Genomic DNA, 14,859 nt, shown 5'->3' with positions numbered 1-14,859 from the left:
AAAATGTGTTTTTAAAAATAGAAAATTAATTAGTATAATATATACAAACTCACGACCTTATAAATTATTTACCCATTTTATTATATATCCCTCCTTAAAATTGATATCGTTGGCCAGTTGGCCAATTTATAGTTATTGGTTAATATATTTATTTCATACTTGGTAAATAAAACTATACATTAAATGGGAGTGTATTGAAAAACTAAAATTAAAAAGGGAAATTTACACATAATTCAGATTTGAAAAATTATTTACATAATGATTTTGAATTATATCAAAATAATAAAATCAGTATTTTTAATATATTTTAAATATTAGAATTTATAAATTAGATATTTATGATATATTTTCTTGAATTTAAAATTATGAATTGAACCTAGAAATTTTAAATTAGGATCATATTTATTTTTTAATATATAGAATAATAACATTATAAAAATTAAGTTTGATAATATAATTTAGTTATAATTTTATAATTAATTCTGATATCCATGTATTTGACCCAATCTAAAAAAGACTAATGGACTATATAATTCAAGACAAACTAAAATAGAAATATGCACTATTTTTTAGGGATGGAGGAAGTACTTCTCCATCATGTAAAACAGAGACCAATTTATTTTTTACTAAATCACTAACATAACATGAGGCTTCCTTCGCATAAATATTACTCCATAACAGAGCTTTTGACACTTCTAGTCCCCTATTGCACAAACAATAAACCTGAATACCTGCTAAAAAACATTGAACACATAACTGTAAAAAGAAACAACTATTGATCAAGTTATTATTGGTTAAAAATGGAATCCATAAATTCAACTTTGAACTAATTGTAGAGCAAAGGGTTACATAGATTCAAAGTAGCCGCCGATATATAATCTAAAGGTCCACGCACAGGTACGAGATGACAGAGCCAGCTCTACGTTTGGTCCTCTCGCTAACCTTCCACTTCTCAACCAGGAGCTTCTTTAAGTTTGGACAGCTAGATACCACAGTGGCCACTCCAGTTGCAGTTATACCTGGGCAATAAACTACATGGCACGACTCGATCACCGATGAATTTTTAACTAGATGTGCAAGACCTACATCAGTTATCTGTCGGCAATGTGATAGTACAATCTCCTTCAGTAATGGGCAGCCTTCTCCTAGTTTAGCCATAGCCATATCCCCCAAACTCTGTACAAACCCAACAATTTGTGAAACCAATGATACATCCGAAACCAAGGATAATATAATGTCACATTAATCATGTTAACAAGTGATACATTATGATGATGTGTATTGACTACAAGTCTAAAACAACTGTCTGTTTATAGGGTTGCAATGATTATTGTCATCAGTAGTACCTCGTAAGAAAATAACCTGTATAATGTCTCAAGATTTCTTAGAGTTTAAAAGTTATCTAACTTTAACATATAAAGCAGGAGCTACAATTACAAACAGTAACAATTCATAACAACAAAGGAAATGTGCAATATATAAAATAGAGAGGAAGATGATATACCTGAAGCACACTAACATCTAGGTAACTAAGTTCAGGACAGCCTTCTGCAATCGCAATTATCCCCGCATCACCAATCAAGTGGCAGCCACTGACATTCAGATATTGTAAGGAGCAACCTTGACCAATGGCAATAAGGGCCTCGTCTCCAACCCTAGTAACGTAAAGTAATTAAACTGGTCAAAATCCACCATAATTCACATGCACAGTGTCTGACATCACAAGATGTATGCTAATACATCACATCCAAATAAAATTGAAGGTACAAAGGAAAAGACCAGAAGAACAACTTGAAGGAACTTTCCCACTTAAACTACTAATGATAAGTATCTAAAATTTAAATGAAAATACAAGTCAAGGGCTTTACCTATCACAAAATCGAAGGCTAAGATCCGTGAGAAACTTGCAATTCTCACCAACTGCTACGATACCCTTGTTTCCGATCTATCAATAAAAGAAGTTAAAAAAATGGAGAAAGTAAAAAATGAATATTATTACTAAGAATAAAGTTTTATCATATTGCTTAGCCCTTTTTTCTTTTTTTGATGGAATATTGCTTAGCCCTTTAACTTATGTGTAGGCAATCAAAAAATGAACTTCCAAGTAATTTTGAAAACCAAAATCATAGAAAAATGATACTCTTAAGCCAACCTCCACCTAAACAAGTTGATTGCAGGAAGATATACCAACAGGCAGCATTAGCCCTTTAACTTATAATGAACTTTATAAAAAAAGAAAATGAAATTTTGTATTTCAGCCAATTTGTTCAAGTAATTTCGAAAACCAAAATCGTTGAAAAATTATATTCTTTAGCCAATGACCTTCACCAAAACAAGTCGATTGCAGGAAGGCATACCAACAGGCAGCCTTGCCAAACTTGGACTGACAAAGTAGCCAATTTATGGAGATTGCAGCACATTGCAGTCAATTATTAAGCAATGGCTGTCATGAATGAGAAAGACTGGAAAAAAAAATTCTATTACTATTCTAAATCAAGGCACTTAAAGAGCAATATGCGATGTTGCAATCTGACTCCTTTCATGAAAAAGAATGACGGATATTGTGCAGGGTGTATGGTTATCTTTGCAGAGAGATAACCTCATAACAACGACGAACATGAAGTTTCTTCAGATTCGTACAGCCTTTAGCTATGCTGCAAATAGCATCATCACCAATACTGGAACAATCTACCAGATGAAGAGCCTGCAAGAACTTACAGCCCTTTCCCATTTCCAGAAGAGCATGATTGCTAATCCTTTGGCAGTATAACAAAGCCAACTCAGTAAGGCGCCTGCAAACAGTCAAAAGCTTCAATCATGACAGCAAACGAACAGTCTAAAGATGGTAACTACACATAAATCAATAGAACAGTTTTTGGATATTGAAAGGGCGAAAAGAAGAAGGCTGCTAAACAAATAAAGTAAAAAAAAAAGAAGCAAAAAGACAAAAACAGAGGAGAGAGAGAGAATTTACGAGCAAAATTTTCCAATCGCCTCAAGTCCAAGCGTTCCGATGTTGTGGCAACCATTAACTTCAAGATGGGTCAGTTCTCTGCAACCAGTGGCAATTGCTTCTAAACCCTTGTCACTAAGGAAATAGCAATCACTTAGAGTAAGATTTTTCAACTTCTTACACCCATCCCCAATGGCACACAAGCCCCTGAAGAGTAAAATGAAGAAACTTCAATCATCATGAATTGCCAGGGTTATTTGAAAACCCCAAGATGATATAATACAGTTCAAATTTTATACAAAATAAAGAAAAATAGAAAATAACACAAATGTAAAGTGAGCGCACTTTCCTCTCAAAAGTTTCTTGCCTTCATATAGTATATCCTCAAGGAGATACGAAAACAGGGAAACTAAAATTCATCCATGTTTTAGCTTTTTTGACAAGCAGATTAATGTAAGGAGAAAATCAAAACCCATGACATATTTTAATAGCTCACCTCAGCCAGAGCATATTATTTCTAAAGCCAAATGCAAAATAAGAATATCTAACCTGTCAGTAAATTGCTGGAAACTATACAGAGCCAGCAATTCCAGTGACAAACAACGAGTTCCTACAGCCATCAAAGCCTCGTCTGTAACATTAATACACTGTAACTTCAAAACTTTAAGAGAAGGGCATCCTTGGGCAATTGAAAGAACACCACTAGTTTGGATAATTTCTGAATCCAGTGAAAAAGTTTCAAGAGATTTGCAATAAGAACCCACTGCTTCCATCGATTTATCAGTTATTTTTGCACAGGCTGCAATACCAAGAGACTTCAGTGATTTTCCACAGCCTTGGGCTAATTCAACCAAGCCAGAGTCTGTCAAACCCTCACAAAAACGCAAGTTCAAATCTTCAAGCTGCTTACAACACTTCCCCACACCAGCCAGACCACGATCTCCAACATAACAACCCTATGGAGAAAAGAGGAGGTACACATTAAATGAGAACAGAACAAGTTGCATATACCTAAATGAATGAATTACATTAAACACATAAAAAAGAAAACGCCCTTAAACAAATGAACAGCTAAATGCACAACTAGAATACTGTGAATTGAAAGAAAATATTAGAAAATGAGGTAAAAACAATCATGATTCGTCCATAAACTAAACAGCATGCGAAACTGACACCTAAAGATTAGTAAGAAAAAAAAAAAATAGAAATTATCACCATTACCTGTAAATCAAGAGATTTCAAGGAACTGCAACTGTAGGCAAAAGACATCAAACCCAAACTTGAAACTGTGGAACACCAGATTAAGCTCAACTTTTCAAGCTTTGGGAAACCATCTCCGAGAGCACTCAACCCAGCATCAGACAGACAAGATGATTCAGACGGGCCATCTTCGGATGCACTGTTCTCAGAGTGTAGATTAAGAGATTGTGCAGGATGGTCACTGATCCTTCTTCTTCCCTGTAGAAGAAATTCCATAAATCGTAATGCCATAATGGAATACTCATATCAATTACCTGGACAAACAAAACATGAAAGCCTAAACTAGACTACGGAACTACCTAATACTTCTTGTCCGTTCAAAGATAAACACGCCATTGGAACAAAACCCACCGAAAAATATTTGAGATATTTGATTTATCCACTGCCAACATGCAATCTAGCAGCTTCAATCATGTTTATCCTTTTCCCGTCCTTACTAGTATGTAAACTGTACAGAAGAGGAAGAGTAGAACTACCACATAAAAACCACCAGTTCACTCATTTTGTCATCCCAAATCACCTAATGATCAACATGCCTAATAATTTAATAATATTCCATCTCCCTACAAAGAGCACAACTTTTTTTCCATGATAAACAGCTCAGATTCCCTATATTGTAGGTGTCTTTAAATCCGTGACTAAACGGTAGATCATGGGAACTCACCACATACAACCCTAAACGAAGAAATTCTTTGTCAATTAACAACAAATGTGTCAATTCACATGAATTCGCGCACAGATACACATCATCAGCACAAAATTCGAGGGTTTCAATATGAGGTCAAAATTTTATCAGCAAACTAATTGTGTTAAACGAAGAAAGAGATGGAATTGTGAGGCTTACGAATGGGGCCGGAAAGGAAATTGAAAGGCGCTCGTCAATGTGAATGGTTTTGACATTGTGGAAGCGGCGAGCGAGTAGGTGGACGAAGAGGTCCGGGTTCCCGGAAGCTCCAATGCGGAGGGTAGTACGGCTGAGGCGCTCGAGGGCAAGCCAGCGCTTACAGACAAGAGAACAGGCATCGCGTGTCAACTTGGAGTCGAGGTGCGTGAAGATCTCGACAATCAGCTCATCCGGTAGAAACGTGTTAATCAAATCATGGCCTCGCATATCAAAGTGATGAGGTTTCTTTCTGAAAATTGGATTGGAATAAAATGAATTCGGAAGAGAGGAATCGAAACCTTTCGTCGTTCAAGATGATTAAATTATTCTTTGGAACTGAATTTGCAGGGAAACGGTGCAGTCGGCGTGTAGAAGAAATATTTGGGTGAAACTGGCCCTAGTTTTGAATATAAATTGAAATCCATTTCTATATTTACAGTACAAATATCGTTTTTTCGTAGAAATTAAATTTCATAAATTTTTCGGATTCCATGTTTTTTTTCTCTCTTATAAAGAGAGATTTACTGAGCATCATAAAACTAGTACAAAGTGGAGGTGTTTGTTATAACTTTGTAGTTATTTACAAAATTATCACTGTTATTTTTTTTTTTAAATTACATACAAATTATTATTCTTATTTCCAAAAAAAATTATGTTTTTTTAACATTATTTATATTTTTATAACATAATTATTGGAATAACAAGGTTTTGTTACGTGGAAATGGAGAAACGAGGAGATTTTTGGAGATAAAACTGTTTTTATGACAAACTTAGCTGATTTCTTCTCGAAAAAACTTTTCTCTATTATCGATAGTTTCAAAGGAGAGTCCCTTGCCAGAGCCTCTCAATGTTGTGATGTCCATCTCGTGGGATGGAGCAGGCCAAGAGAGGGGGTTGTGAAGCTGAATACTGATGGTTCCTGCCTCAGTAACGGTAAGATTGCGGCTGGAGGTGTGCTTAGAGATGTAGGGGGCGTCTGGCTTTCTGGGTTCTCCCAGAATTTAGGGTTGGGTTCTTCCTTTTCTGCGGAGCTCTGGGCTATTCTTACTGGAATCAATCTTGCTAAAAGGCTGGGTGTTAAGAGGCTCTCTGTGGAGTCTGATAATTTGGAAGCAATCAAAATGATTTCTGAGAATCATTCTATGGGTCTTAACAGTCGCAACCTCATCAAAGCTATTATAAGGCTTTGCTCCTCCTTTGAGTTCGTAGAGTTCAGACACATTTTTAGAGAGCAGAATCGTGTTGCTGATCGCTTGGCGGCGGCGGCCCATGAAGGGACGTTAGGCGTTACTACCCTTCCTGTTTCCCCTAGTTTCATCTCTCATCTTCTCTTAGAAGATAGGATTGGGGTTAGCTTCCCTAGGCTAATTTCTGGGTAGTTTGTTGTTATTCATTTTTCTTTTCCTTTTCTACCAAAAAAAAAAAAATAAATTCTAATTTTTTATTTAGATTATTTTTATTAATTTATGTAATAATTTTTTTATTTTATGATGGGACAAAATGTAAAATTACCTTTTACGTTTATAGCTAAAAACAATTTTATCTTTAACATCTAAAATGGTGCAAATATACTTCATAAAGTTGACCGTCAAGAGCAATTTATCTCTAACATTAACAAATTGAGTCATTTAAAAAATAATTCATAAAACTGTCTTTTTGATCATTAATCTTGTTATCTATATTTCACATTACGTTATTTTATCATCATTAATAATAGATCACAAATATATGGTTAGATGTGAAAAAAATAAATACAAAAATAAAAAAATATATTCCCTTTTGTACGAGTTGCATAAAAAAATTCAAATATTTAATCGAATTTATAAATATTAATTTTCAATTTTATTATTAAATCATAAAAAATATGAATTTTTTTTTCTAGAAATCACATAATTTTTTATTTCTTATATCTTGCAAATACATATTTTTTAAAATATATTTTAAGTTTCATTAATTACTAATATTGATTAAAGTTTGGACAAAAAAATATTACATGTTTAATTTTTTTAATCTAATTAAATAAATTATATTATTAAAAGTAAAGAAATCAAATATTATATGACGTGTGTGACTCATTAAATAGTGTTGATCGTGACTAGGGCTGTAAATGAACAGAGCCGCTCATGAACAGCTCGGTGATCGGCTCGATAAAAGCTCGGCTCGATTTGTAAACGAGCCGCTCATGAACACGATTTACTGGCTCGGTTCGTAAACGAGCTAAGCTTGAGCAGGCCAAAGCTCGGCTCGAAAGCTCGCGAGCAGGCTCGATTAGAACATTTATGAACAAATTTTAGTTTTGTAGAAAACTATATAGTTTTGTGTTAGATCACAAATATCTAAACTTAATATTATTTCATTTGCTATTAGATGAGTTCATTCACAAACATAATAAATGAGTAATAGACGAACTATTTATAAGCATCTTGTTTATTTATTCACGAACTTTGCTTGTGAGCTTGTTTATGTACACAATTAAAGAGTTATTTGCGAGCAAACTTCACAACTATAATTAACAATTTACTCACAAACAAATCATGGTTAGATAATTTTCTTAATGAACCAAGTCCAAAAGAGGATTTTGGGCTCGAAACAAGCTCGAAGCTTGGCTCAAGCTTGTTGAGCAAGCCAAAGCTTGGCTCGAGCTCAGCTCGTTAATTTTATAGCAAGCTCGGCTCGGGCTCGAGCTCGTTAATTTTATAGCAAGCCGAGCTCGAACAGACCAAAGCTCGGCTCGGCTCGGCTCGATTACAGCCTTAATTGTGACTAACTATTAGAGGGAATTTTTTATAAAGAGTTGTTTTGATGAACGAATTATTAGAAGTTGGTGAGGTAGAATGGTTCGAGGTTGTGCAACCTTCCAACCATTAGAGTTGCTCTAAGGGAAACATTTGAAAATGCATGAACTCTTATTTAGGAGAAAGAGTTTTAGAAATGTAAGGGGATTGAAGGGTTTACGAAAGGTATATCCTTCCAAATCCTTTAAATTCTGAACCAACCAAATTGGAGTTTTTTTTTTTTGGTGGAACCTTTTATCAATTTGCTTAATATCATGTCTATTAGTTAAATAATTTATTTGAGATGGAAATTTGAGTAATTTTATTAGTTGCTCATCCTTTTACTAACTCTTCAATCCAAACAAGGTAAAAATATCAACCCTTATAAATCCTTATAAGGTTAGTCATTTTCTTCCCCTTTTTTTCCCACTCCTTCCCCTTCCTTTACATTCATTTGTAAACCCCTCCCACTTCTTCATCCAATCAAACTCTAAGTCTTTCTGCTATAAGGACATAAAAAAGGAAGACAAAAGCCCTTTTTTTTAGCTAGAAACTATGCGTTCGATCCCCAAAAGCACAAAATCAAAGCTAATCTGACCAGATAAAGTAAAGAGTCACATCTACATTCCATTTGAGAGTACATGTGCAAGAAGGAGACCACTTTTCATTCGTTGGTCCCAAAATAGACCGATTAATATATCTACTTGACGGACTCGATTCCAACGAGCCAGGAAACTGGTCGCATTAGTATACAGAATACCCGCCAATTTACAGAATACTCAAAACATTACAAACTTAATCAAGGGTTTTTCCTTTGAATAATGCTCATGTTTAGATTGACATAGTGTGTACAAAATTGGTGTTCGAAATAGGTACCCCTTTCAAAAGCAAAGAACTCGGTGTTTCAAACACTAGTGTCATAATAATTGTTGCAACTTACTTAGTTGCAGAAACATCTGACATTGAATCCGGTAATTGGATCACCCGATTCTTTTGCTTCCGAAACTGGTGCTTTGGACACTCGTCTTATAGAGACTCTTAACAACCAAAAGGGTTCGGTGTTGCAGCATCTGACATTGAACTTGGTAATTGAATCATCGGGTTCTTTTGCTTCTGAAACCTTTTATATACACTCTAACAACCAAAAGAACTCGGTGTTGCGGAAAAAATTTCAGTTACAACTGTAATGATCTGGTTTGGAGTGGGTGGCACTGATGTAGAAGATCTGAGCATGGAGTGGCCTTAATGAATGGCTATGCGCACATGAATAAACTGAATTCCACATTAGAAATGGAGAGAGGGTGATAGAGGCTTATTAGTAAAGTGGGTATTCAATTCATGTAGATGCGTTTTAAAGTCGTGGGGCCCAAAGTATTAGATTTGAGTTAAAGCGGACAATATCTACATGTTATTGGATCACAACCATCAGGTTCTTTTGTTTTCAAAACTAGTGTTTTGGACACTGGTCTTATATGCACTCTGACAACCCTTGGAGGAGCTTTAGGTTCGCAATTTTTTTAAACCCGACCTTATGGAAGGAAATTCCTAACAAAAAGCATTATTCTGTGGAAAATTCCGATATGAATTGGAGATATATTTGTCGATATCCATACGATGCTATATCGTCATATCTGTCGATATTGATCAGAAATCGACAAACTGTCGAGGAAAAATCTGAAATTTCACTGTTCACAAGTCTTGCATTTGAATTTCACTATTCGTTCTGTTGGTCCCGTGTGATTAGTTCCAAGGGGGGGTTAGGAACTAATGTAACTTTTTCGCTAATTAATCTTGCTGACTTGATAATTTTGGTGAGTTTATTAACTCAGCTTTGGTCAGCTTAGCCGATCTTAGTGTAAGACAGCTTTAGTCAGATGTTGACTAAGACTGTTTCACTTGTGAGTTGGGAATTGACACTCTTGTGGTCAGCTTCCAACTCAGCACTCCAATATACTCAGTGTCAGCTTTAAACAGTTTATATGCTGAGTAAATATAACAAGCAACACATGCACATATATATATATATATATATATATATATATATTATGAGAGTTAGAAATTACTCAGTATCACTTATCCTGGTTCGGCCTCTCCGCCTACGTCCAGTCCCCAGACTCCTCCGGGCTTTTAGAATCCAATACTGAGCTCTTTAAAGGTAGAGCACAAACCAGTTACAAGACAATTGAATATGCAAGAGTACCTTCCTCTATTCGTCTACTCAACTCCTACTAAGTGCTACAACCCAGCACCTAGATTTCTCTACCACTGAGTATTTACAACCAAATACTCAGCACAACACTCTCAATTTACGATTGATACAATTTGCTCTTTTTCAGATAAAGAACATTTTAGATGATTACAAAACAATCAATCTAGCATTTACACAGGGATAGAAAGTTGGTGTAAGATTTCTTTCTTGTTTTTGAGTGCTTTGAACTTGTATTTTTCTCACTTGTAGATTCTGTAATTCGGCAATGATCCAAGAGGATTGCTTGTCCTTTTATAGTTGTATTTTGAGGATCAAATGATTTGAATTTGATTTGTCTGTTGAGTCCAAAACGGCTCTTTTGGGGGACAACCTTCTGGTCAGCTTCAGATGTGCAGGCCAATCTTGTTTTCTGATTTCTTCGGATGTCAGGCTTGTCTTCTTCCTACAGACTTCGTCTTCTTGCGGCAGTTTGTCTTCCAGCAACGAACAGTTGACCCATGCATCTCGAAATTTGGTTTTTGCGTAATTCCAAGGCTTCAATTATTGGTGCAGACAGTTGTCGGATTTGCCTTTTAGCTAACGGATCATTCATGCTGTCCTGAAGATCACTCAGCCTCACTTTGATAGTCATTGTCTTTGATTGTCACCAAATCTCATACTGGGTTCTTTTTCACTCAGCTTTCATGGTCAGCTTCGTTCCGCAAGATCTAGTTCTGAAGCAGACTTCTTTTATGCTGAGTTCCGTTCCACTCAGCTTCTTTGATCAGCTCCATTCTTAAGCTGTTGTTTTGAAGATGACTTATCTTCTCTTATGCTGAGTTGCTCTTCACTCAGCTTGTGTTGTGTTCTCATGCTGACTTTGTCATGTCTTAATCTTTCCTTTTGCATTTATATTTATACTCAATATTGAACAAACGGATTAGTACAATTAAATCAAAGCACTTAAATTTAATTGTCTCTTAATCAAGGATTAAACTTAAATGATTTTGTCAAATCAAAATCTTGTGGAAAGGTGTTTCAACAAACTCCCCCATTTTGATGTTGGCAAAATATTTAATTTATGGAACTCAGTATTGAAATTCCCCATGATTGAATTACATTTTATTCTTCTGAAATTACTCCCCCGTAAGGGTTGCATATATTGTCTTAACTTTAACTCTAAACCTTCTAAGATTTAATTGAGTAATTAGGGAAGACATGTCTATACTGACTTAGTTCAATCCTAGACTTTCTAAGATCTAATTCAGATGAACCTAGGTCAACTTTCAGAAGAGTTCAATGTTTACTCAATTTGATACATGAATAGTTTTGGTATTAGAGTTTATGTGTGGATGTATCAGAGTTGATGTGTACTGAGTATATTTTAATTTGTATTTATTTGTTTGTTCAATTTTAGACAGATCAGCATATAGTATAAAAATAAGCACCACTTATGGAAAACAATGTGAATGAAAAAGATGCTTAATATAAATGGTCAGCATACAAAAAATACATAAGTTAATTTCTTAAAACTAAGCTTGAGCTACCCCTTTGCCTTTGTCTTTCCTCTTACTGCCCGAAGTTTCTCCTGCCTTTGGCTGTGTTCCATCAGCTTGTGCTTTCTCCCCCGTTTTGCCACCATCAGGAGGAGGAGGGATGAAGGTATCATTGAGAGCAGCATGAGTTAGCTTGACCGAATATGCCTTGAGACGTTTTGTGCTTTCAAATAACCCATCAAGCACTGGGACTCCATCATCCAGAACTGTACCAGGGATGCGAATAGATGCGCTGAGCATGTATTCCTGTGACTTAGTTAGCCAAGATATTACGTCAGTTAGCTGGGCATAAGATTGATGGTACATTCGAAGTACAGCCTTGTCGTAAATGTCACGCTGAGCGTTTGTGTGACGCACATGTCGAAATAGGCTTTGAGTAGTTTGGAGGATAGTATTGGTTTTCACCATGTCAGTTTCCATTTCCTCTTTACTCAAATTCAGAAGACGTACAGCTTCGCTAATTTCATCCATCGAACATTGGGCAGATGAAGAGAGAAGTTCACGAGTGCCAGTCAGCTCAGAAGTCAACTTGGTAAAATAGTGACTTAACTCGGCAGAGGTAGCATAGCCCATGTTGACTGTGGGTAGAGCATTGATCTATCCCTAAAGTGAATTCATATGATTCACCATCATCAATATTAGCTTGGTCAGCTTGACAAATGATTCTTGCTTTGGTTGCTGTGTTTGGACCGAGGTCATGACACTTACTAAATCTTTGAGATGATTGATCTCATTGAGAAGCTGAGTGACAGACGAAAATTCTTGTGATTTAGCATTTGCGGACCCAGCAGCATCAGCATGAGAAGTGTTTAAATCCTAGAGAAGATGTTGAGTTGAGTCAATGATGCGACGTTCAGACTCAGTTGCATGAAGATAGGTAAATTGTGCCTCAGGATTTAGCTTAGTGGCCGGGATTCTAGTAGCACCAGATGGAGGAGGTGAATGGTGATGTCCTTGAGTGGAAGTGCCAGTATGGGCAGCAACTGGACTTTGATTTTGATTAGCAGTAGGAACTGACTACTCAATATTCTGGGAAATATGATGGGAAGGAGGTGGATCCACAGAGATATGGACCTGCTCAACATGGACTTGAGTTGGTGCAGGAAGAGGCACCTCAGGTTGAGCAGGATTTTCCTTAACTTGCTTATCTCCTTGAGCAGCTAGGACTTCGAGTTCTTGCTCGATTTGGTTTGGATTTTTTGGAGTATTGGCGTGTTGCTCAGTATGAGTAACAGAGGCTTGTTTTTCCTGTGTAGATGACTCAGGATGCATTGAGAAGAACTTAAATTGAGTGTCCGTGAGGTCAGTAATTTGATCCCTCAAAGGTGAATCATCCAAGAGGTCAATGACTGGAGATCTGTAGGCCTTCTTCTTAAGTCTTTTCAACTTTTTGGTCTTTGGAGGAGAAGGGTCAGCAGGAATGTCATCAAGAGATGACTCTACCCCGAGATCAGTGTTGAGGCCTTCCATTTCCATTTCTTGCTTTGTGAGCTCAGCATCAACTGTCTTACTCTGTACAGCTGGACTTTCAACTTCCTTAATATTCTTTGTTTGTCCTTGCTCAGCATGAGCTTCTTGATGTTGCTCAACATCCTCATCATGATCATGCTGACCTTCATTGTTTCTTAGTTCGTCTACTTCTTGATCAGCAGGAATTTGCTCAAGGTCAATCTCTTGGCTTCTTATGAAGTGGGAATCATCAGGAACTGCAAAGCCAAGGGGGACAGCATCAACTGGACTCAGATCAGAAGTTCTCTTCTTCTTCTTCAGAGGGGTTTCCTCACTTTCCAGTTCATCAGGCTCATCTTGCCTCTTTCTTTTCTCTGCTGACTTACCCTGCTCAGCATCAACTTTCTTACCCTTTGATACAACCCGGATTTTCTTGGGGACAGCATCAACATCTTTTGAGCTAGTTTGGATTGCTTTGCGTTTCTTTTCTCGCTTGGTAGGGTTAGCAGTTTCAGCTACAGCGATGTTCTCTTCTTGAGGTTGCTCATCATCAGCTTCCTCCTGAGCTTCCTCGATGACCCCTTTTCCCTTCTTGGGCTTGATGGGTTGGTCATATACTAACCTAAACAACAAGGCGACTGTGATTTCAGTTCCCACAGTTTCTGTTTCATTAATCAAGTCAATTTGATGATCTTCGAGGATTCTGGTTATAAGGGAACCCAGCCTGAGCTTGATAGTACTTCGTTGGAGTGCTCCTACCAGAAATACGGGCATATTGAGAGGGCTGTATGTCAGCATATGCCAGATGAAGCACTGCTCGAAATTTGAAGCTGATGATGCTGAGTTGATTTTTGGGAAGATGAAGTTCGTGAGGAGATAGTGAGCTATCTTTTGATTTTGACCCATGCATGTACTGGGTATTTCTCCTTTGTGCTTTGCTGGTTTACAGAATGTTACAGTGTGGTCAAGCTTTTCCTTGGTAGTCCTGAATTCCGTTCCGGTGTTTGGCAGATTTAGTAAGGTTGCGAGATAGGATGGGGTAATCGTTAGCTTCTTACCTTTAACGTGGGTTACCAGATGGTCAGCATCACTTCCATCAACACAGAGGTTGGAGTAAAATTCCCGTACTAACCTAAGGTAGGTTCTACCAGCAAGTGAAAAGAGTCCAGCCCATTCATTCTTCTCAATCCATTCATAGAATGGTTGCTCATCTGTTATGAAGCTCGGAGAGAACCATCGACATCTAAGAACCTCATGATTCTTTACGCTCGGGTACACTTTAACGAAGAATTTCTCATTCGGCTGATTGTCCTTCTTTTTCTTCTTTGAAGAGGTTGCGAGGTCAGTTTTAGGATTTTTGTTTGGAGTTAGGTCATGTTGACCGTGTTGAGGAGGAGACTTAGGATTTTCGTCGGTGTGGTCGTCGTTGTGACCGCCACCGGAAAGATTTTGGGATTTCGTCATGATTACGAATTCTTTGAGAGGATTTTGAGATTTAGAGAGAGGGATTTGAATGCCAAGGATTTCGAATGGAAAGAGTGATAAGTGAGGATACTTCCACTATTTATAGAGGTGCGAATTGATCCTATTCGTTGAACTAGCTGTTTAACCTCGAGATGATCAACCGACAGAGATTCTGGCATTTATGACACGTTCGGCGTATGGGTTTTCTCATTATTGCTTATGTTATCCTAGGTGGCTATTAATAGGTGTGCTAGCATTTAATGTTTTAGATGGGTTTTACTCAGCATTAAGGATATCAAACGTTTGAGATTCTGAGTAGTTAGTTTTACGTA

At 36.8% G+C, this 14,859-nt stretch overlaps 1 protein-coding gene across 1 annotated transcript; it reads right to left on the bottom strand.

Annotated features, from left to right (window-relative positions):
• Positions 1-759: 759 nt before the first annotated feature.
• Positions 760-5,525, bottom strand: LOC136219849 (F-box/LRR-repeat protein 4). The gene is made up of 8 exons (XM_066007407.1): positions 5,058-5,525; positions 4,175-4,411; positions 3,503-3,909; positions 2,975-3,160; positions 2,600-2,792; positions 1,869-1,945; positions 1,505-1,655; positions 760-1,176 (listed from the first exon to the last, which is right to left on the bottom strand). The coding sequence occupies exons 1-8, from the start codon at positions 5,322-5,324 to the stop codon at positions 880-882; spliced, it is 1,815 nt and encodes a 604-aa protein (XP_065863479.1). The 5' UTR covers positions 5,325-5,525; the 3' UTR covers positions 760-879.
• Between the last annotated feature and the right edge of the window lie 9,334 nt (positions 5,526-14,859).

This window comes from Euphorbia lathyris, chromosome 2 (genome assembly GCF_963576675.1).
Source record: "Euphorbia lathyris chromosome 2, ddEupLath1.1, whole genome shotgun sequence".
NCBI lineage: Eukaryota > Viridiplantae > Streptophyta > Magnoliopsida > Malpighiales > Euphorbiaceae > Euphorbia > Euphorbia lathyris.
Note: the sequence above shows the minus strand (reverse complement) of the source record. Positions and strands in the feature narration are given on the sequence as shown.

Coding starts and splice junctions, on each gene's coding strand:
- LOC136219849 (XM_066007407.1), bottom strand. CDS start 5,324: ATGCGAGGCCATGATTTGATTAACACGTTTCTACCGGATGAGCTGATT. Junction 4,412..5,057: donor TTTCCTTTCCGGCCCCATTC/GTAAGCCTCACA, acceptor TTTCTTCTACAG/GGAAGAAGAAGGATCAGTGA. Junction 1,177..1,504: donor TAGATGTTAGTGTGCTTCAG/GTATATCATCTT, acceptor GGGTTTGTACAG/AGTTTGGGGGATATGGCTAT.